Below are 24527 nucleotides of genomic sequence, written 5' to 3'. Positions count from 1 at the left end.
AAACCTACTTTGCTGACTATTTTAGTGGAAAAATATAAAGGTACCTAGAAGTGATTTAGTATAAAGAGGAGTAAGTTCTCTTCTGTATAATATATAAGAAAGTTCTTAAGAGAGTAGATACTAAGAGTTGTCATCACAAGGAGATAATCATTTTCTTTTTATTGTATTTTTATATGAGATGATAAAAAACCTACTGTGGTTATCATTTCACAATATATGTAAGTCAAACCATCAAGCTGCATACCTTAAACTTATAGAGTGATGTATGTCAATTATTTCTCAATAAAACTAGAAAAAAAAGCCTTAAGTCTTACTTTGCAAGCTTAATGGACTTACATGTAAATCCATGTAAAAACATGTAATGTGATTTCTTATCAAAGCTTATCCCCTGGTTGGTTTGTCTGTCATATTTTCTGTCTTGCATACCACCTCTTTCTTTACCATGATAAATAATTTAAAAAGTGGGATGATTTGAGCTTTCTGAAACAGGCCTTCCAAAAAAACCAATATACTAATATTTAAAAATAAAGCAATATGTGGATACAAGATAAATTATGAAGAAGCACTCAAGTTCTACAATAAAAAAATTAACCTATAGTTTTTCTCTAGTAAGAATTAATGTCACATATTTAAGTCTGTCTCTCTAGGGCTCACAGCTCTAACTACCTAAACTTTTTTTCATAGAATTACATTTACTTCATATCTCATGACTATACTGTGTAGAGTACTGTAACTGGGCCTGGTACACTCACTGTGTAGGATATATAAACATTACACAAAAATATGGCTACTAAATAGTAATATTTAATGTAGTCTCAGTCATCATAAAGAAAGGAATTAATTATACCCTCGAACTCAGGCAATAAAAATCCCATATATGATTTCTATTGCCTGTTACCTATTGCCTGTAAGTATAATGTACATTCATTCACAGGGACTTTTCAAAATGTCATTACCTATAATATCATCCACATACAGAATTAGGTAAGGTAGACGGAAAGAAGTTCATTTCATTATAGGTAAAAGGGAAGTCCAAAAAGGGACATAATACACTAAGACACTTTTTACCCCCTAAGATTTTATTTATTTACTTTTAGAGAGGAGGGAGGGATAAAGAGAGGGAGAGAACATGAACATGCAAGAAAAAGCTCAATGGGTTGCCTCTTGCATGCCCCTAACTGAGGACCTGGCCTGCAACCCAGGCATGTGCTCAAATCGAGAGTAGAATCGGCGGCCTTTCGGTTCGCACATTAGTGTTCAATCCACTGAGCCACACCAGCCAGGGCACACACTAAGACATTCTGCTTCATTACTGACATCAGTTAAGTGTGTCATACTGTTTTAATGGGAATGTAGATAACAATGTAATCTTGCCCTGAATTAATGTATTTTGGTCTACATGTGGTCAGAAGAGAAAATGAACTAGAACAATTTGAAGATAGGGCTACAAAAAGGAAGAAAAACAAATAGGCTAAAGGGCGAAGAAAAGAAAGAAATGAGAGAAAAGGTAGAAAGGTGGAGAGGAAGCGGGGAATAGGGAGGGCAGAGAGAGGACGCTACAGCAAGAGGGAACCCAACTGGAGTATGTCACTGTTAATCAATGACCTCATATGACACAGACTCTGAGTTCTCATCTGTGGGTTATTACTTCTTTGGTTTTCATGTGTGAAAACAAATCTCATAAATAAATCTAAATTATGAGTATGACTATTACAAACATGCCCTTAAAATAAAAAACAAAGAAAATTAGCCTAATAAAAGGAATAACACTTATTTATCAGTAGTATAATAGTTATTGACAAGAAACAGTTTAGTATTTGCTTTTCACTCTTCTAAATTTTTTTCATTTGCAGAGTATCTTTAGTTATAAACAAATGCCAATTTTAAAAAAGAATTTTGGTTAAAAAAATACAATTTTTTAGTTCAAGAAAACAAATCCCATGTAAATATTATTCAATAATACCTACTATTTTTTATAGGCTTTACAATTTACAAACTATCTTCTAAAATATTATCTCCATTTGATCTATAATCTTCATATTTAACATGCTTATCTTTAATTTTCTATTTAACTACTGGAAATTGTGTTTTATGCTTCTAGAAGTAGGACAATTAAAATTGAACTTGATTTTTTTTTTGTCAACAAAAGAATGCTTTATAACTTGGCAGAATCATTAGTGATAAATTATTACATGAATAATTCCAGTGACAAATTACTGAAAGTCTTAAAAAATGTAAATACATTACAAGACAATGGTGGACATATGATTTCACATAAACAAAAATATAGCTAGTATGATTGTACCCAGCACCCTCTTTATAATACCATTCTTTTATGGTTGAGTATTTCAAATGTTATAAAGAGGAGTTATTTTTAATTTGAGGGCAGCTATACTTAATTCTGTGGTGTTTTTAAACTACATATTTATAGGAGAGAGAGCCTTATAATGAGGGTGGAGAGTATTAAAAGCCACACTACACACACAATAGGCCATCATGCATTTAAACCCATTATTAAACTTACCCCTCTTTTGAGACTTCTGAAAGAAGGAATTCTGGGCTTCCCTGTTTTTATTTCATTCATGCAATAATGCACGGGCTCAATGGAGAATGTGAGAAACTGGGACCCATTAGGAGTACTGGATGTGAATAAACTAGTAGGGGTTAAGGGTGGGGACTGTGGCTAATATGGAAATAAAGAAAGGAATCAATAAGCCAAATGTGCATAGTTCTTTTCTAAATGAAAATTCTACTTTTGGCAATATACTTTTCACAAAATATATCTCAAATAAAGTTTTCTATAAAAATATTATGAGAAAGTTAACATAGTTTTGCCAAAACTATCATTTTAAAAGGTCAAATTTACTTTCTAAAATGCACCATCTATTTTATTTTATCATTTTTTACGAACTGACAGGTTAGAAATAGAGTATGGAAATTATAATGTTAGAGATCAATATGACCTGGAATTTTAAAAATGTCTTCTGATTTCTAGAATATTAGCACTACCTGTATTTAACCTGTACCTGTCAAGAGATAAAGGCAGCAGCTACAGTTAAAGCTATCTATAATAGGCAATATCTATTAAGATGAAATATTAAAATGTTAGACCTGTAACTGATGATTATCACAGGCAAAAAATATTTCATTACACTTGTAGCTTTTCTCTCAGACTGTTTCTAGTTCATAATTATTGCGCCTCATTTTTTTTTTTATTTCGGTATTCCTTCTTTATCTAAACTCTCTTAGCTAGTCTGATTGGACTTCAAAGTCTCACCTTTCAAATTCTCAACTGGATGATATTATTAAAATCATGAATAAAGCTTGGGTTAAGAATGATTGTGCTTTTAAGTAAATAGGCATACTATAATTTGAGTTAAATTTTATCTACATTCATGTCCAGATCAGAAAAATGTATTAAAATAATCTCGTACGCTTTAATAAATACAGACATCAGATTAAAAGTAATATCTATTCTCCTACTAATATACTATTATAATCACCAAATTGTTAAGAAAGATTAAGCACTCTTCTATTCCATTCGCCCATCTCCTGAGCTAGATTTATCTAAAATAACACATCAAAAGATAGGTTTTAACTAGAAGTTAAGACTAATGTTTTCTTAGTAAACCAGAGATTTTTTAAACTTCAACTAACCACAAACATTGAGTCCTTGCCATTAAATATTTACATGGATGATAAAAATGACTATTAGTATGATCTAGAAAACCTAATTTGACATTTATTATTGCTGTGGTCAATCATTCATACCAATTGAGAACTACAATTTTAGTGTTCATACAGTTAGATCATAATGTTTCTCTAGAAGTTCTAACTAAAACTATATACAAATTAAATTTCAAAAGCATGTAATTCAAAATACTTAACTTGATATTTTATTAATTATTAAGTGGTATTCAAATGTTAAATACAGAAATAATTTTTACTTTTAGATATAAAACTGTTTCTAATAAGTGAAAAGTAATTGAATCATTCAAAATATTTATTTTCTATTAATAGTAAAACATTTATTCATTCGATATCTACACTGATTTAAGTGACACTGAAACAAAATTATTAGCATAGAGGAACTTTATGACTTTTACCTTTGGCTTCTTTCCAAAGAGCCACAACTTGCCCTTGGCCTTTCCTACTGTGGTTTTGGCATCCACCTTCCCACTTTCCTGTTTGGATGCACTGATAGTCCCATCAGAAATGGTTCTGTAAATATGTTGACTGTAATCTTCAAAGGGAAAGTCTCCCGGAGGTTCAAATCCAGACTTGAAGGAGTCTACTACCATTTGAGAGTCCTATACACAAGAAACATGCTTTAAAAACCATTTCATTTGTTCATAACACATTAGCTTTCAAAACTTTAAATCATTAAAGAAAACAATAAAAAAATGTAAAGAAATAATTCTACAGTAATCTTAAGGGTTAAAGTCAATAATTTCTTTCTGTGAATTTGTAAGAAACCCTATTTTAACCCCAACGGAAAAAAAACACTAATTTACAAATTAACACTTTATTAATTTGTAATGTTAAGGAATATTTTTGCGCTATAGCTTTAACCACTGAAATTCATCTGAGGACTAATTACCTGACAAGAAAGGTCCGACAAAAAGAATATAGCAAGAGGTTATTATTCCCAAGTAGAAATCCCAAGAAGTTTCAAAGGAAAAAGGCCTTTGCTTTGGGATGTCTACAAAAAAGTTGACCTTTGAAACAAATAAAAGGACATCTAATTGTAAAAGAGAGTAAGAGACAAGTAGAAAGGCTTTCATTCATCCAATGAGGAAAAGGTAAAGAAAATATATATTAAATACATACTCAGGAATGTTAACAGAGCAATGGAGAAAGATCTCACAAACAGTACTGAGTGCAAAAAGCAACTTCGAAAATATAAACTTCAATGTCATTTACCTAAAATTTTAAAACTCACATTTTAAAATAGTGTTTTTGGACATACATACTCTATTTGAATATTCTAATGACACCTTAAACTCATTTTTTTCAAACAGAACTATAAACTCCTCCCCATTCCTAACCACATCTCCTCTTTTAGTCTCTATTTCTGTTAATAGTGTATTTTATCTGTCATGTAGTCAAAAGTCATTCTTAAGTGATACCTTGCTTTTGTCACTAACGCCACCCCCACCAATCGTTTGCTAAAGGGTGAGAAGAATGAAAGAGAAGGAGGGACCTAGCTACGTTCACAACTTGGATCCAGCCATACCAAAATACAAATGTACCTTTGAATTACCAATTAAAGAAACAAAAAACACTTTATTTTAAAAACTTAAGTCAGAATTGTAATTGTTACAAGAAGGATTCTTTCTAATATTAATATAAAACCAATATTCTGCTAAGACTAAAGTATGTGGTACTTATCTCCAGTTTCTGCCAACCATCCTTTTTTGGTCACTCAATCAACCTTTACTGAGAAATGACTAGGTACAAGACTCTGCAGGACCTTAATCAAGATATAATGTAATTGTATGTATTTCCTCAAGGGGAGCAGGACTATGCCGTTTCTTCTACTCACAATGCCCTCCTTCCTTCCTCTTTCTCATGGGCCAGTATGGAATGCTCAAAGCAACTCTTGTGCTAAAAGTAACTTTTATAACTCTAGATCAGTCTGAGCATTTCCCACTTTAAATTTTAACTTCACTAATAGTTTAATACAGTGTGTAATATGGTCACAACTTACTTAACACTCTTGTGGTATAACTGAAAAAATAGTGGACACAGGAGAGGGGACAGGAGAAGGAGGATTAGAACTCTTCCCTGAAACAATTAGACACAGACACAGACAACAGCATGGTGGTTACCAGAGGGAAAAGGGCGTGGGGAGTTATAGAAGATGGTATAGGGGTGTTAAATGGTGATAAAAAGAAACATGACTTGGGGTGGTGAACACACAATATACAAATGATATACTATAGAATTGTGCACCTGAAATCTCTATTTTATTAACCAATGTCACCCCAATAAATTCAATAAAAAGAAATATTAGAATTTCAGTATTTATAATGGTCTTTAGAGCCCAAAGGAGTCTAATCTATTACCAGCCTTTCTTATACAGAATATAATTTAGAATCCAAGTACTTACCAATAGCTTCACTCCTTTTCCAATTCATTCCACTAACTTAACTCCACACCTAAACCAAATATTTATTCAAATACAATTATATTGCACTTACTCTTCTTTCATCAACTGACTTTGCTGCAAGAACCATTCCTTCCAAACATTTTGAAATGATAGGAATAACTTTGCGTTCTGAGTCGGCAAATCCTCTGTAACACTCGCTGAGTTTAATAGTCCTTCGTTCATCCATTTCTTGTAGTTGCTAATAATCAGAAATTAAAAAAAAAAAAAAAGAGGAAACACATCCTTTCATTCTGAAGCAACCCCCTCAAAAAAAACCCGAGGTTCTACCCTACTAGTTATACTATTGTTAATGCCTTTTAACAAGTGTTATAGACTTATAACTTAAAACTTGAGGCCTGTTAAATAGGGGAAAAAACAAAAGCAAGAACAGCTAACTCTGGTGTCAAACCTTCTAAATAGACCCCCTACAGGCTACCTACTCCATGACTCATACTACCGCCACCTTTCTTTCATTCTTCAGCCAGAGCAGTTGTTGCTGTTAATACTTCCAGGAAAAGTTTCATTTGAAGACAGAATTTTGATGACTCTTCTCCCCTTTTTACACAATTAGCCTATAACATACACAAATCTGAGACTTCTAAGCCCTTAAGATAGTTCAGAATACTTTGGATGGGTCACAAGAGGTAGAACAGAAAGCCTCAGGTCATAGGGGTACATACATGGAATTCCCACAATTCAAAAAGTCATTGGCACATGCCACTAAGAATTATGCCGGTACAAATGAAGCCAAACAACTTAAGACATTTTATGACACTTCCTATTTGCCAGCCCTGACCTTTCTTTCTCGTAGGAAGAAGCTACACTGATCAAATCCCCAAACTCCAATGGCCTTCATACAGTATTTCCTCTTTAATTACTTCCCAAAGCCTGGGAATTTATTTTGAGACCTGCAATTTCACAGAACTGTTCCCACTGTCACAAAAATGGCATGACTGGTCCATAGCAAGGTCTATACAAAAGGATCAGGCCCCGAAACACAAAAAGTAGTTGATCTCCAAGCTCAGGTCTCACAAGAATAAGAAGGGTTGACTAGTGAGCCTAGAAAAGCACCACAGAGTGAAGAGTGGCAGGACAGACACCCTGCATTAAATGACCAGAATCTTGATACGCACTCTAGTCCACCACCTCTCACTATGCTTCCTTTCTACTTCTAACTTGTCTCACAAAGAAAAATATATATATTTGGGCTGACACTTGGCACATAAGCACTGCTCTCCTAGATTATTACTTCTTTCAACAGTTTCACTAAATCCCTTTTCTCTAATTTCTCTTACTTCTAGAATAGGTAGTAACATAATTTAACCCTCATGAAAATTCTGTTGTCTTTACCAGAGGCTGTTTGGAAACTGCCATCACTAAGTGATGATAGATGGAATTTAAGCAAGCTCATGGCCTAAATTACATTTATGATCTGGCAGCTAAGAGGATAAAGCAGGCAAAAAGCCAAGCTAGTAAACACATTTTATGAGATTTATATCTGCCACCTGAACTAATGCCAATGATTCTATTAGTGTCAAAAAAAGCTACATCCCAATTCTAAGTGAGCAAATTATAGTACACAATTCTGGTGAATTTCCCCTATGTCATAATACTTAATGCTATAGTATTAAATTTCATCTGGAAAATGGCGTTGTTTTACTGGACTCTTTATTACACAAATAATAAATCTATCAGAAAATCTGTGATTTCAAAGTTAGGAAAACTTTAGTTTTCAAAACTATAATCATAAAGAAATTTCTTAACACCGATCTTGATGGCTAGTGAACCTAGCAACACTGACTGATGCCTGAAATTTAAGTTTTACATTTGAAAAGTAGCTCTTCCAACTCTAATAAAACAAGATTAATTTCAAATATTTAAATTTTACCTTATAAATCTGAGGAATCACTACGTAGAAATGTTTGTGTTGTTCTCCATTAAAGTTTTGTAATTGTGCAGCATATTCATTTTTATTTTCATCAGCCATATGTGTACGCAGATTCAACTGCTGTTTAGCCTAAAGGTAAATTGGTTCAAATCGTTACCAACAAAAACAACAAAATCACTGCCACCTGGACTAATGCCAATGATTCTGGCATACCGTCAAAAAGCTACATCCTAATTCTAGGTGAACAGATTACAATATGCAATTCCAATAAATTATGAACTAACACATTTTTCTAAAGGTTATACTAAAACTAGGTTTTCTCTTCTAACTACTGTTATCACTTAAAATTTAAGGAGATGTTTGCAGATATTATAGCCAGAGCAGTGTCCCTACTGCAATATTCCCTTTCTCTTATTGCAATAGTACTCCCCACTTGCAATAAATAAGCCATTGAAATAAAATTGCTCCTTACCAATTTGATACTGTTTAAAAAAAGTAAATAAATGAAAACATTATGGCTTGAAACAATAAGCTTTTACTCAGACGAGAAATACAGAATCAGGAATATTTTAAAACAGTTAAATAGTAGTAAAACATTTCTTTTTTTAATTGCTGTTCAATTACGGTTGTCTCAATTTTTCCCGTTACTCTCACCTGCCCTGCTAAAACATTTCTTTAAATATGACACACTTATAACCAATTCAAAACCATAGGAAAAGCAAAATGATAAAAAGGTGATTTTGGATAAGGTAATTGTCCACAATGATTTTCATCTAAGAAACCACAAGTACTTTAAGTAACGCTTATTTAGAATACAGTTCTGTTTATTTCCATCTCTTGTAGAAACGCTTTTCAAATGGGTTATATTAGTATCATTTACATTTTTGAGAATGTTAGAATACAAACAACACAATCCATTAATTCTAGATTTATTACTGGAGAATCTAAACAAATTTCTAAATTGTTGTACACAGAAAAAAAAGAAACCAAGAATTGAATAAAATTTTCTGTGTTCCAAAGAATAAATCATGTTGAGTGCTTTGAAAGTTGTAAAGCACATTGCGAATACACTTCATTATTCTAATCCCAGTATCTACAAATGTAGTCCGTGACTTCTAACAGTATGTCCACAAGTCAGTTCTTCTGAACTAAGAAACATACCCCTAAAAATATATAATAACCAAAATCTTAGTTAAGCCCACAAAACCCTTTTTCATCCACAGTGTACTTGAAGCTTACAATAAATAATTACTATGGAGAGTAAATACCATGGCCAAAAGAACTTCAACAGAAAAATACATTTGAAGTTCCAACCTGGGACCCTAGGCACACAAATTCATCCACTCTTTCCCATTTTCCCTTCTTTCCATAAACTGTGATGAAATAAAGGATTCCAAATGCCCTAACCACAATGGTGCTGCCTTGGGTAACTTCTTATGAAGCCAAACAATGTGGTTATCCATAAAAGTCAATATACAATTTAGGCTATAATTAACATAAGTTTAGTGTTTAAAACAAAGGAGGTAACCAAACTCAATACTAAGTTGACCATACCTGGATTATTGTATCCAACTTGAGCAACTTAAATGAGATATTTATGAATCAAAGGCTATCCAAAGGAAAGTAATCATAATGAATGAGAACCTGAAGCTGTTTCACATGTGAAATAGTTGAAGAAACAAAACCGTTCATCTAGGAGTACAGAATCTGCTACAAATGTTTAAGAAGGTATTATATAAAAAAATAAATTTGAGGACTTCCAGCGAAGATGGAGGGGTAGGTACATACGTTTCACCTCCTTGCACAACCATAAGAAGGATCACAACTAATCTCAAAACAAAAAACAACCAGAACTGCCAGAAATCAAACTGTATGGAAGTCCGACAAGGATGTAAAGAATTCATCCAGACAAGTAGGAAGGACAGACACACGGAACTGGAACAGAAAGAACCCAGTATGGTGGCAGAAGCAAGGCAGAGGTGGTGGCTGTCAGAATGGACGGTCCTACATTCACATGTGGCAGATAAAAGCCGAGAAGGACACCTGAGGAGCAATCCCAGCCCCAGGTCAGGCTGCACAACCTAGAGTTACGGTGTCAGGAAAACAAAGCCTCATGGCTTCTGGCTGTGAAAACCAGTGGGGGTTGAGGCTGCAGAAGAAACTACTAGTCTCTCAGGAGAGTCTCTTTAGAGGGCCCCCAATGTTGTAGAATGTCTGTAAGCCCCGGCACACTGGGAACCACCACTAGCGCAACAGCTAGAGGGGGTGCCAGTCGCATATGGGAAGTGGGTGAAGTGACTGGGAAAGGGGTGAGTCCCAAGCAAGCAGCATTGTTGCCTCTCTGATCCATCCCCCACATGCAGCACCACAAAGCAGTGAAATAGGTCACCCATCACTGACAAATACCTAAGGCTCCACCCCTTACAACGTAACAGGTATGCCAAGACAAGTAGTCAAAGCAGCTCTACCTAATACACAGAAACAAACACAGAGAGGCTGCCAAATTGAGAAGACAAAGAAATACGGCCCAAATGAAAGAACAGATCAAAACTCCAGAAAAAGAACTAAGTGAAATGGAGATAATCAACCTATCAGAGGCAGAATTCAAAATACTGATGATAAGGATGCTCAGAGAACTCAAGTACAGCAAATGCATAAGGGAAGAATGAAGGCTATATTAGGCAGAATAAAGAAAAATGCACAGGGAACCAATACTGAAGGGAAGGAAGCTGGGGTTCAAATCAATGAATTGGAACATAAGGAAGAAATAAACAGTCAACCAGTATAGAATGAATAAACAACTTTTTTTAAAAAAGGAGCAGGGGAGGAATAAGATGACTCTGGGACATCTCCAAAAGTGGCAACATCTGAATCATAGGGATGCCAGAAGGAGAGGAAGAGCAAGAAACTGAAAATTTATTTGAAAAAACAATGAAGGAAAACTTCACTAATGTGGCAAAGGAAATAGACATACAAGTCCAAGAAGCACAGAGTCCCCAACAAGTTGGGCCCAAAGAGGACCACACCAAGATACATCATAATTAAAATGCCAAAGGTTAAAGATAAAGAGAGAATCTTCAAAGCAGCAAGAGAAAAGAAGAGTTATCTACCAAAAAGTGCCTATAGGACTATCAGCTGATTTCTCAAAAGAAACTTTGCAGGCAGAAAGGGACTGGCAAGAAGGATTCAATGTGATGCAAAGGAAGGGCCTACAACCAAGATTACTCTATCCAGCAAAGTTATCATTTAGAATAGAAGGGCAGAGAAAGTGCTTCCCAGACAAGGTGAAGCTAAAGGAGTTCATCATCACCAAGCCCTTATTATATGGAATGTTAAAGGGATATATTTAAGAAAAAGAAGATCAAAACTATGAACAGCAAAATGACAACAAACTCACAACTATCAACAACCGAATCTAAAAATCAAAAACAAACTAGGCAAACAACTAGAACAGCATCAGAATCATAGATATGGAGATCATATGAGGGTTATCAGCGGCGATGGGGAAGGGGGAGAACAGGGGAAAAGGTACAAGAATCAAGAAGCATAATTAGTTGGTACAAAATAGACAGGGGAAAGTTAAGAATAGTAAAGGAAATGGGAAGCCAAAGAACTTATATGCATGACCCATGGACATAAACTAAGGGGGTGGGGGAAATGCTTGAGGGAAGGGGGGGGACTGGATGGAAAGGGGCAAAGTGAAAAAAAATTGGGACAGCTGTAATAGAATAATCAATAAAATATATTTTAAAAAATAAAAATAAATACTGGTTCGATATGCAAAAAGAAAAAAGAAATCTGATATTTTTTGGTACCTCTAGAAAGTAAAACTGAACAGAGAGATGAGTGGGGTCTATATAATGAAATGTTAAAGTTGAAAAAAAGAGACTTCCGACCAAGATGGAGGTGTAGACAGACATGCTGCGTCTCCCTCAACAGCTAAGAAGGAATATGACTACCTCAAAACTAGAAACAACCAGAAGTTCCAGAAAACCAAACTACATGGAAGTCCAGCAAACAAAAATATAAAAAGAAATACTCATCCAGACAGGTAGGAGGGGTGGAGCCAGGACAGAGAGGATGGGGTGTGGTGGCAGCAGCAGCAGCAGCAGGCCAGCAGAAAGCACAGTTACACGTTTTAAAAAGTTGGGAGGGACATCTGGGGAGCATTCCCAGCTCCTCACCAGCCTTCGCAGCTCAGGGTCCCAGCCCCAGGGAAAACCAAGCCTCATTGCTTCTGACTGTGCAGACCAGTGGGGGTTGGGGCAAAGGCAGAAACTGCCCGTCTCTCAGCAGAGTCCCCTTGTTTAAAGGGCCCTCACGGTCCTAGAATGTCCGCAGACCAACCCACTTTGGGAACAACAGTCAGGCCAGCAGCTAGAGAGGTGCCAATCCAGTGCGGAAGTGGGAGAGGTGCCTGAAAAGGGGGCAATGCCTGAAAAGGGGGCGAGTGCTGGGCAGGTGCCATTGTTCCCCCTCAGACCCCTCCCCCACACACAACGTGGTGAAACAGGTCGCCCTGTACTGAGGAATCCCTAAGGCTCCGCCCCTTATAATGTAACAGGAGCAACAGCTCTACCTGGAACACAGGCAAACAAACACAGGAGCCTGTCAAGATGAGGAGACAGAGAACTATGGCCCAAAAGGGGGAACGGATCAAGATTCCAGTGGGAGAACTAAGCGACGAGGAGATAGCCAACCAAACAGATGAGGAGATAGACAACCTAAGAGACACAGAATTCAAAACACTGGTGATAAAGATGCTCACAGGCTTGACAGATATGCTTAAGTACCTTAAACACATAAGAGAAGAAGTGAAAGCCATGCTAAATGAAACGAAGGAAAATCCACACAAAACCAAGGGTGAAGGGAAGGAAACCGGGGTTCAAATAAATTATGTGGAACATAAGGAAGAAAAAAATAGTCAACCAATGCAGAATGAGGGAGCAAGAATTGAAAAAAATGAGGAAAACTTCCCAAATATTGCGAATAAGAAAGACATACAGGTTCGGGAAGCACGGAGGGTCCTGGGTGAGCTGACCCAGAGGGGACCACACCAGGATGCCAAAGGTGAAAGATAAAGACAGAGTCCTGGGAGCAGCAAGAGAAAGGCAGAGAGTTGCCTACAGGGGGGTGCCTAAAAGACTATCAGCTGATTTCTCAGAGGACACTTTGCAGGCAGGAAGGGACTGGTAAGCAGTATTCAATGTGATGAAAGGCAACCTGCAACCAGGATTACTCTATCCAGCAAAACTATCATTTAGAATGGAAGGGAAGATGAAGCACTTCCCAGAAAGGTAAAGCTAAAGGAGTTCATCATCACCAAGCCATTATCATATGAAATGTCAAAGGGACTTACTTAAGAAAAAGATCAAAACTATGAACACTAAAATGACAAAAAAATCACAACTATCAACATCTGAATATAAAAAATAAAAACAAAATCCAACTATGCAAACCAGAATAGGAACAGAATCATAGGTATGGGGATCATCTGGAGGGTTATCAGCTGGGAGGGGGAGGGGGAGAAATGGGGAAATGGTGCAGAAACTAAGAAGCATAATCGGTTGGTACAAAATAGACCGGGGGATGGTAAGAATAATATAGGAAAGGGTGAAGCCAAAGAGCTTATATGCACGACCCATGGACATGAACTAAGGGGGGTGGGATTGCTGGAGGGAAGGGGGATTCTGGGCAGAGGGAAGCAAAGGGGGAAAAAATTGGAACTACTGTAACAACATAATCAGTAAAATATACTTAAAAAAACAAACAAACAACAACAAAAAAACAGACTATCTGAAGACCATTTTTTCCAATGTCAGGGAATATCATTAGAAGTAGAAGTCATTAAAAATAGGGCAGACAAGATAAAAAAATCACAAGTTGTATTAGAAGATCTCTAAGAAATGTAACCTGGAATTTATATGATTTTAGGGGTTTCTTTAAAGACAGAAAATAAATTATAGCCAACCCTTGAACAATGTAGTTTTTGAACTGCACAAATCCACTTATACATGACTTTTAAAAAATAAATATTGTAAATATATTTTCTCTTCCTAATGATTTTCTTAATAACATTTTCTTTTCTCTAGCTTACTTTATTTTGAGAATACAGTATATAATACATATAACATAGAAAATATGTGTTAATTAACTATTTATGTTTTGGTAAGGCTGCCAGTCAACAGTAGACTGCATCAGGAATTAAATTCTGGGGGGAGTTGAGTTGTATGTAGATTTTTGACAGTGCGGGGGTCAGCACCCCTAACCCTGAATTGTTCGAGAGTAAACTGTATTCTTCTTCCTTTTAGTTTTTCTTGTTCTGATCCTGCAGGGAATTATAAAATCCTGAGGAGAAAATATACTAATGGTGGGCCTTTGTATATACAGAAATACGGAGTAAGGTTCATCTATATTTGAATATCCCAACATTTCACTAGTATCATTTTGTCAAATGTTCTAAGATAAAGAGCATATAGCAGTGGGGGAGGTAAAGCAGCAGTAGTTACAGGAGTGATTCTACCAATTATTATGTTACAGAATATCTGGCCCAAAATCAAGTGATGAGAGGGTTCCGTTTTCCAAAATTAATGAGCAAATAAAGATGCTAATATCATATCTGACAGTTTTACCATGTTTTCCTTCAGTAAAGGAATTTGCACACCCCATCAACACACCTCAGACTTTTTATCCTATTTTTGAAAGCAGTTAGGACATTAGAATAAAATTAACTAACAAATATTAACTACTTTCTCATACCAATATGTATAATTTAAAGTATGCAAATATTTGTATATCTTAGATTTAGATACAGTGCATCTCTTGGGGAAACTCTAATACTAGTACAAATACTGCAACTTTCCACATGCAAGTAATATTTTTATAACTAAGTCAGTTTGGATTATTTCTTACCTTTTCAACATCTGCTTTGGTTGCATTAGTATCATTATCCAATCTTTCATAACTCTGTTGCGCCTTTTCTGCCTCTCTACATTCTCTTTCAAATTTCCTTTTACTCTGTCAAGATAATCAAAATATGACACTGAGAAGTAAAATTAGATTTATCTCATTTTAAAAAAGTTAAAATGTTGCCACTATTGTGTAGAATTGCACACTAAAAGTAAAATTTTTCTATATTAGAAAAGAAATTTTACTATTATAATCAATCTAGGTGTCTTAAATATCAAACATTACAGATTGTAAAGAAAAAAAAATCACAGGCATAACTAGTTAACATTATATAACTCCTCTCTTCTCAATAAGAAAACAATCATGTATTTTATAATTTTTACCCATAAGCTCATCTTCAGAATTTTTTGGTTTGGTGTTTTTTGCTTGTTTTGTATGTTTGATTGGCTGGTTGGTTTTGGAGTCTGCTTGTTTTTATTTTTATTTTTTTGTTGGGATCTCAATGTAGCTTAGATGTGGAAATACCTCTCCGAAGTGGTTTTATGTTGTTTCTTATAGGTATCTCAGGAAATACCATCAGCCTAGAACCAGGCTCTGTTAACATTTTGTATTTAATTCAAATCCTTTTGACTTTGTAAAAGCTATTCATTACCAAGCCATGTGATAAATACCATATTTCCTTCCCTGCACACTTTTTAAAATCCTGTACTTAATGGTTCTTTTGTTTTTTAATTTGCTTGGTTTCGAATTATGTTTCTCTTAATCAATCCTAGTTTCCCCGGTCCTCTAAATCTTTCCTCAGTTAATTCAAACACAATCAGAATTCTATCCATTTTATTTTCCTGATGAAATCTTCCCCAAAGGCTTTCGACCAGCTGCAATTTGGACTGGTTACCACACTAGGTCTACTGTATTGCTACTATCCTGACATTTCTCTTCGCCATTATCCGGGGGATTCCTTTCACCTCTCCTTTGATTTGAATTTCCTACATTGCCACGTTTCAAGCCTTCTTCCCTTTTTTGGGTTCATTTCCTTACTTTGCTGAATAACATTCAGCAGTAGCTTCCTAAAAGGTTGCAGGAGATAATTTTTTAACTCTCCGTGGCTGAAAATGCCTTTAATATCATTTTTAATTGAGAAAATTTGGCTGGGAATGAAATTGTTGAGTAGAAAATTGTTTTCCTTCAGAAAGGAAAAAAGTACTGCTCCACTCTTTTCTAGCTTCCTGATCCTTTGCATAAAACATGTTTATCATCTGTTTTATTTTTCTTCTCTGGAGACTAGTAGAATATTTTCTTTCTAACAACTGTTCTGAAATTTCATGAGGACATTGTCCTGTGACTCCACTGTGCTGGGCACCTCTCATGTGTTTCTGTTCTGGGGAAATTTTCTTGAATTACTTTTGGCTTTCCATTTTCTGTGTTTTCTTTTCCTTTTTAAGGATGCTTATTATTTTGAAAATGAATCCATAGAATGACTCCTCCTATTTTCGATCTCTGTCAGTTTGCCCTACTTTGAGAGATTTCTTCAATTTTGTTGTTTCAAGTGAGTTTTTCATTTCTGCCATCATAAAAGTTATTTTGTTCTTTGTATATTCCTTTTAAATAGTATCTTGTTCCTTGGTTCATGGATGTAATATCTTCTCTAATCCTTTTGAGAATATTAATAATAGTTTTGGGCATTTCATTTATTTTTGCTTTTTAATTCCTATTTCCTTTCATAGTCACTGTTTCAAAGCTGCTTTTTTTATCTGTGTATTACTTTTGGTCTTTGGTGTTTACATCAGATGTTTTCTTTAAATGTTCAGGGATTCTTGCCAATCTGTTCTTATTTTAAAAGCCAACTGAAAGGTCTGCAGGTGGGGCTTGTGGACTGCTGTCTTTTCCCTCTAGAGCGACATGGCTAGGCAGTTTTCTTGGAGAAAACCTGGTATCCACAACTACAATGCTCTCCTCTCAAGCTGGTTAGATTCCCCAGACAAGACTTCCAATTTCTTGCCTGGAAAATATATGCCTTGCTACCTAGATTCTGAGAATTGCTCACAAGAAAGCAGAGGATGTCAATATTTTCTATTTATCTAAATCCTTTATTAGAACCGGTCTTGATGTCAATTTCTTGTCTTGAGGACTATGAAACTACAAATATAGTGCAAATCTGAATTCCAAACCTCCTAACTACAAGGTCAAAAGGTTTAAACTTCTTACATGATACCTGCCTTCCTTTGACCTTCAGACAGAAACGAGTTTCTCTAATGTTTCCTTTAGCAAGCGGGCAGAGTTCCACCTTTTGCTAAAGGTTTAGCCTTTCAAAGTTTCTAATTTTATGCAGGAGTTTCACTGCCAATTCTCCACAACATACAGAGCTAAAATCTAATCTGTTCCTGTGTGAGAATTAAAACCCAGGTCCTTAGCAAGGTCCTGTAACTTACCATACCCCAAAACCTCTGCCCCCATTTTCCAAATGCCACTGTATCATTTCATACACCTTTGCTCCAGCTTTTAGTTTACCCTTAGTTTCTAGAAGTTAGAGGTTTAAGATAAGCTCTGCTAAGAGCTTAAAAAATAACAATATTTCAGCTTTTATATCTGGGTATTTGTAGCCAGTGGCTTCTGAGTTAGCTCAGTTTACTATATACCTAGAATCAGACATAACTGTAATTTACATCAAATAAATATGCTCAGAAATGTTTTACAGAATTCTTTAAATGTACTTACTATTTTGATTAGTATGAGCTATCAAATGAGGCACTTAAAATTTGTTCAAAGCACATAAACATATCTGAATATAAATAATATACAGAATGTCACTTCCCTAATGAGATTAAAATTAAATTTCTACATTTAATTCTCTGAAACTCAGCTCAGAGCTGTTTTCAAAGTGAATAGCTATAGGCTACTAATTTTGGTGCAACTTGAGGCTACTTATATACAAAAGTATTTTTATATTAGTTCTTACTGTTTGTGAAAAGAACCTACCTAACAATTCCTGAGCAACAGCAAAACAATCACTAGTACAATATTTAACGTATTCCTTCCCTGAGAGATACTATATCTTTATGCAATATACAAATACACTTCAGAAAAGACCCTCCATTCTTCATCCTTTATTGGGCAGACTGATCAACAGCCACTTCTCCACCATCCTTTCTTACAAGAGCCCATCTCCCAGCACAAAGACTAAAAATAGCTGATACTTGCTTTACCAGCCTACCACAGTGGGGGTAGGTCAAGTAATCTAATCCTGTCAGAGGCACCCAGAAGGAAGTCTGCTGGGGGTTTTCTGGAAAAGTTTTCCTTCTTAGATAAAAAGGAACGGCTGGAAAGATATGCTGCTTCCTTTTTCATGCTTCTGCCCACAGCTGAATGAGGATGTGGTCCTTGGCTGCTTAAATCAACTACTGACCGTAGGGGACAAAGCCTCGGGGAAAAAAGCCAACATGGGCAAGATGGCAAAGTGAACAGAAAGAAAAAAGAGGCAGCCTCTGTGGCATCACTGAGTTACTGATGAACTCTGAAACTGCTCCATTTCTGAACCCTCTTCTTAGAAACTTACATAACCTATTACTTGGAGCTGCCTAAGCCAACAGACCTGGCATCTCTGATGCTTCCTACTCAGATCATTCCTTCAAGATCTTCACATGCTAGTCTCTTATGGTCTCAAATCTTAAATGCCAGTGCTGCCTATTTTGTTTTTCCTGGGGTTAATAACTTTCAAATGTTTGGTTTTTTTTTTTCAATTTTCAATTCAACCTGTCTCTCCCAGTTCTTTAAATCTCCATTATTTCAAGCATGTTTCATTTTCTTGATCAAGCAGGGAGATGTATTACTAGGAAATGAGATCCTGCACACATTTCTATATAATGCACAGAAATTATACTTGTCTGCCTCCCTCACTAGACTGCAGGCTCTGGGAAAACAAGAATCATGTCACATATACTTTTGTACCTCCAGGACCCAGTACATGTCAAGGATGCCTTCAATAAGCATGAGCTGAGTTAACCTTACCTTATGTCACAATGTTGTTATTGCCTTAAAGAAATCTCTCCTCCATTTTTGGTGCTTCTTTCTTATGATTTAATAAGTGTCAATTGTTCTAAAGGTAAGTTAGCACATATTAACAGGAATGACTTGAGCCAACACCAGTTTTTAAAAGGACCAATGACTCATAAGTGTAGGAATCTATTTTCTTTTGTGCAAATGAAAACACACACACACACACTCATTGGGTGGCAGATAATAAGGATGCTAGTTAAGGCAATTTAAAATTTAATAAATGTACACACTCCCTAGAAGTCTTGCTGGAATCAATTAAAAAGAAGAGCAAAACAAAAATAAAAACAAACTATTAATATACCTAAGAATTCTCGATCAGCACTGTTGATAAGAATCTTGTATCAATGAAGATATATAGTAGAAAGTTTTTAAAAAGCTCAAAACAGTACATATATGCATGAGCTATTTTAAACCTCAAAGTTAAAAGTCCTTTTTTTCAACTACAGCAAACTAAATTAATTTAACATAAAAAATTCCGTCCAGCCTAATTTTCAAGGAATATACAGTGCCCATCATAAAAATATGCAAGTAGGACAACCTGCGCCGCCTGGTCCAGGAAACACAATCTCTGCCGCCGTTTCGGTCTCTGACTCAGCTCAACCAGGTCCCACCGCCGCGACCATGCCCCGAGGGAGCCGCAGCATGGCCACCCGGCCAGCCAGCCGCACTGCCGCACCTGCTGCCCACCCTCCGGCTCACCCGCCGCCCTTGGCTGCGGCGCCGGCCCCCGCCCCGTCTGGCCAGCCGGGCCTGATGGCGCAGATGGCGTCCACGGCCGCTGGGGTAGCCGTGGGCTCGGCTGTGGGACACGTCGTGGGCAGCGCCCTGACTGGAGCCTTCAGCGGGGGGAGCTCAGGGCCTGCCCAGCCTGCCGCTCAGCAGGCCTCCACCCGCACTGCCCCCCAACCTCTGCAGTTGGGGCCCTGTGCCTATGAGATCAGGCAGTTCTTGGACTGCTCCACCACTAAGAGTGACCTGCCCCTGTGTGAGGGCTTCAGCGAGGCCCTGAAGCAGTGCAAATACAACCATGGTCTGAGCTCCCTGCCCTGAAGAGACCGGGCGGGCACACTGGTGCAGATGGAACAGATTCAGCAGCCAGCTCTGCACCCACCTCCACCCCTTCACCAACAGCCAGACTGCAATGCCAGAATGTACTCTTAAAGCTGGAATTAGGAGTAAAGAGGGGGTTTCTCACCCCACAGATGACCTGAGACACAAATGTGCAATTAAAAGAGTTTATTTTAGACCAGGAAAAAAAAAAAAAAAGCAAGTAAGAGTAAACTGCTTGCTAATCTGAGGGTTCAAAACAATATTAATCTTATACTACAGAACAACATTTGGTAGAGCATTTTAAGTAAAGTAGACAATGTTCCATGTAGAATCTTGTTTGTCAAATAACTGTATGCCAGAACATTTAACAATATATATTAGCAAGTATTCTTGGAAAATTTTTTTAAGAAAATAATCATTATACTATTATAATTTTGCCCTACCTACAGAGTATTTTATTTCCTATAACAAGATGGTCTATAATCAGCAGCCCACTACTAGGAACATTTACATTATTATAGCTCACTAAACTAGAAGAACCATTTCATATAATCTAGTCCACTCTTCATTTTTCATATATAAAAAATAAAGTCAAGAAAAATCAGGTGCTAAGTAAAAGAACTAGAAATCGAGGTCCTCTGAGTCTCAGTCAAATGGTCTTCCAAGAGATATCACTGTTTCCCTATTACTTCTATCTTCTACCAATATTTTAGAGTACAGTAACTACTGCAAAGTCAAAAAGAATCTTCCTAAATATTTACAATTATCTAATATTATAGAGTTGGTACAAGTATAGGATCAAAATGATCTCACATTCTCTATTTATACACATGTCGAATCATTAATAATACATTGAGAAATATTACACTCAAATAGATGTAAAGCATAAGAAAATGTAGGGCTAAACAAGTCTATAAGATCATATGTTAACTGTGAAACACTGTAACTCACATTATCCATCTGTTTCCAGCACATGTCCAGATACTGTTGAGCTTTTCGTCCTTCTTGAAGATGCTAAAGATCGTAACAACAAAAAACACAAAGGAAACAAAAATTACATTTAAATAAAGCCTAAAATCTCAAAAAGGTTTTTTACATGATTTCTTTCAAGACACTAATTATATAACTTTATCAAAATTTAGTAAGATATTTTAGTAAAGCAAAAACTCTCAAATAATTTTATAGAATACTATTTGAATACTTTAAATATAAACTTTAAGACACATATGATCTTTAAGAAAATACACGACTATCTTGAATAAGGGGTGCCAAACATTTTCTAAAAAGGGTCGCATAAATATTTCAGGCCTCGCAAGCCACTTGATCTCTGTTACAAATATTCAACTATTCAACTCTGTGATGTAATTAATGCAAAGGACCTAAAGGGAAAATAAAAATCGATGAGTGCAAGTCTGTTCCCAAAAAACTGACATTTGAAGTTCATATACTTTTCACATCATAAAATACATTCTTCTTTTAATTTCCTTTTCAATTATCTAAAAATGTATAAATCAGTCTCAGCACATGAGAACTAGGAAACAAAAACAGGCAGGAGACTAGATTTAGCCTATGTAGTTTACCAAAAGGATCACTAATTAACAAGAGTATCTTGAGGTAATCTTAGCTAGAAGAAATATAGTGAAATAGAAAATCCGTTTATACTGAATATACATTGTTTTAAAAAGGAAAATAATTACTTTATTTGTGTGAAAATATTTCATATATTATTATAACTAAATATTAAAAACAATAATTACCATTTTTCTTTCAGTTTTCAGGTCATGAGCATATCTCATTAATTCACCATAAACTCTGTGTGCCATTTCTTCTGCTACAACTTCCCGCTGTCCTGCATAGTCATTTAACTCATTAAGGATGTTAAAAAAGGCCACACATGAGGTAAACCTGAAAAAAAACATTTAACAATGGTGAAATTTATTTTTATTTTCATTACCAGTATTTCTTGTGAGGTATGAATTGATCCTGACACTTGACAAATTTTAACACACCATAAATCTTAAGTTACATTAACTTTGTAAGGAAATAATCCTGCATTAAGTTCAAGTTGTACAGGTTTATATATCTTCATGTAGTCTTAATTTATAAATAAAGGGATATTTGGGGTCAAAAAATAATAAGAATACTACCTGCAGACTCTTATAGCATATTGAAATCTCTTAAATTGCCAATTGGCTGGGCTGAGCTTGGGAATGAACTGGACTGGGTTCCTATGCTTGGCAGCTGAACCTATTGCAGAGAAAATGTGCTTGTTCTCCAGGACAAAACCTGCCAATCACACCCTTCAAATGCATCTTGATGGCTGATCTACAAAACTTTGCATCAGTGCTGGACACAGCTGCCTGCCTGCCCACATCCTGAATGGAAGCGAAGTACCATATGGTTGGCACCAGATGGGGGTAAGAAGGGGCAAAAATAAGGGTAAATGTGTGTGGAGGGAAAGAGAGAAACAAAGAGAATCGCTGTATTAAAACGTATAGATCTACTTTGAATATAGTGCCTGAACATAATTACGGCTGAAGGCAAACAGCTCAAACAGGGTTGAGTTAACACCGAACCTGAGAATCCTAAAAACTGATATTATATAAAAAGTTGTTTAAAGCTAATCTCTTTTTGTTTTTGCATTTTACAGCCACATATCCCTCTTTAAGACTGTTACAAGCTCATAGGCAATTCCTAACCTTTTACATATTCAAGGTTCCAAAATTATCCTTCTTTTCCTTATCCCTTTAAACCAGCCAAATTGTTTTACAACCTGTAAAAGCAAGAAGCTAACAAGCTGACAACTACAAAATAAAGTATGAAAAAAATATTCTTTTCTCCTAGAAACTAAATTACTCAAGTGGGGTTCTAGTCCACATCTTACTTGGAAATCCACACATCAACTATTCTAGAAAACTATTATCAAGTTTCAGTATTAAAGTATTTATTCTTATAAGAATAATAATAGTAGTTCCCTCTTTCATAAACACTGTTTTTTTATTAAGACAGATTTTTTAAAAGAATCTTTATGAAAAGCTAACAGTATAATATTTACTAAATAAAAATGTTTATTTTATTTTAATATGTAATAATAAACAAGTATATAAGTTACCTTGGCTCTTCATCCTTGGAGGAACGTTTGGGACAGTACTTCTTAACCAAATTTCTATAGGAAAAAATTTTTTTAAATTTATATAAATATTGTTGTTGAAATTGAATATTCTAAAGCTTTCCAATTTCATTAAATCAAGAATTTAATGATACAAAACAATTAAGAGCAATATGATCATTTGCTACCATTAACATTATAATATATGTCCATTACTTACATCTTTTAAAAATACTGAGACCTCAGAAAACAGTCTAAAATCATCAAAAATTCATATCAAGGTTTGAATGGTTAATAAAACCCACAAATCCTTGCTTTGTATTTTTGATATAATATGCTTATTAGATCAAATAAATCTCAGGCTGGTTTGTCTTAAATACAAGGTGGAAAAAAAGTAGGTTTACAGTTTACAGTAGAAAGGTTATTTCTGTGCTTATATGAATATAATCATAGCAATATGGTTGATCATGCAATCAAATTTTAAAAAACAGGTAACCTTTCTTTTTCTGGTTAGGAGAGGAACACACTTGTACTTCAGGGAGAGGGGAGGAGAACAAAAAAGAAAGAAAATTACCCTTGCTTTCCGAACAGTTTTCCAAGATTGTACACATACAGCATATTCAAGTGAACGTAACTCATATTCACAAAAAACTGCCAATCATCCTACAGTTTATTAAGTTTCTCTCACCGTAAACTGTTCAAGTCCTATGGATTCTATTTCCTAATTAACTTTTAAAAAAATTTTTGTGATAATTTTTATAATAAAAGGAGGGGGGAATTACACAAGAAGCCCCTTCTTCACACTTTTTTATTGCATTGGATACAGATGTGTGAAGACAGGATGACTGAAGCTAATGAAACATCTTCTTATCATGAATGAGAAGATGAAGAAATTCACAAGAATGCCCTGACAATCACCAAGCTTTAAAATCCTGTTTCCAAACTTCTTGTTGTACAGTAGTCCCTCTCTATATCACAATTCACTTATCGCGGCCTCACTGTAACGGATTTTTAAAAATATTTTAAAAATATTTTAATTAACTGTATTTATTTATCACGGACTTTTCGCTATATTTTGGGGTTTTGCGGTACTATATGCGTATGTTGTTAGGGTTACATAGGTTTAAGAGTGTAGAATATGTTTAAGAACATAAGTAGTGTTTATAAAAGTGTGGAAAAGGTTAATAAAGGAGTGGGAAAGGTTAATAAGGGACTGGAAACAGTTTATAAGTGTGTGGGAAGGATTTATAAAGCCTTAAAATATATATAAATACTAAAATAAATGTAAAGTTCCTACTTCACGGATTTTCACCTATCACGGGGGGTGGGGGCGGGGGCGGGGGCCTAGAACGTAATACCTGCAAGAA

The 24527-nt window shown here is 35.6% G+C and overlaps 1 protein-coding gene across 1 annotated transcript in view; it reads right to left on the bottom strand.

The window, feature by feature from the left end:
- Positions 1-24527, bottom strand: part of FNBP1L (formin binding protein 1 like) — a 112422-nt gene that overhangs the window by 16166 nt on the left and 71729 nt on the right. The window contains 7 exon segments of the mRNA XM_090269747.1: positions 4107-4310; positions 6204-6350; positions 8040-8168; positions 14952-15056; positions 21003-21065; positions 21809-21956; positions 23164-23217. Of these exon segments, the coding sequence (XP_090125873.1) occupies positions 4107-4310; positions 6204-6350; positions 8040-8168; positions 14952-15056; positions 21003-21065; positions 21809-21956; positions 23164-23217 (850 nt within the window).

The sequence above is a fragment of the Furipterus horrens genome, unplaced genomic scaffold, assembly GCF_987537825.1.
Source record: "Furipterus horrens unplaced genomic scaffold, mFurHor1.1.pri manual_scaffold_3, whole genome shotgun sequence".
NCBI lineage: Eukaryota > Metazoa > Chordata > Mammalia > Chiroptera > Furipteridae > Furipterus > Furipterus horrens.
The sequence above is the reverse complement of the archived record's forward strand: the minus strand, read 5'-3'. Positions and strand labels throughout refer to the sequence as shown.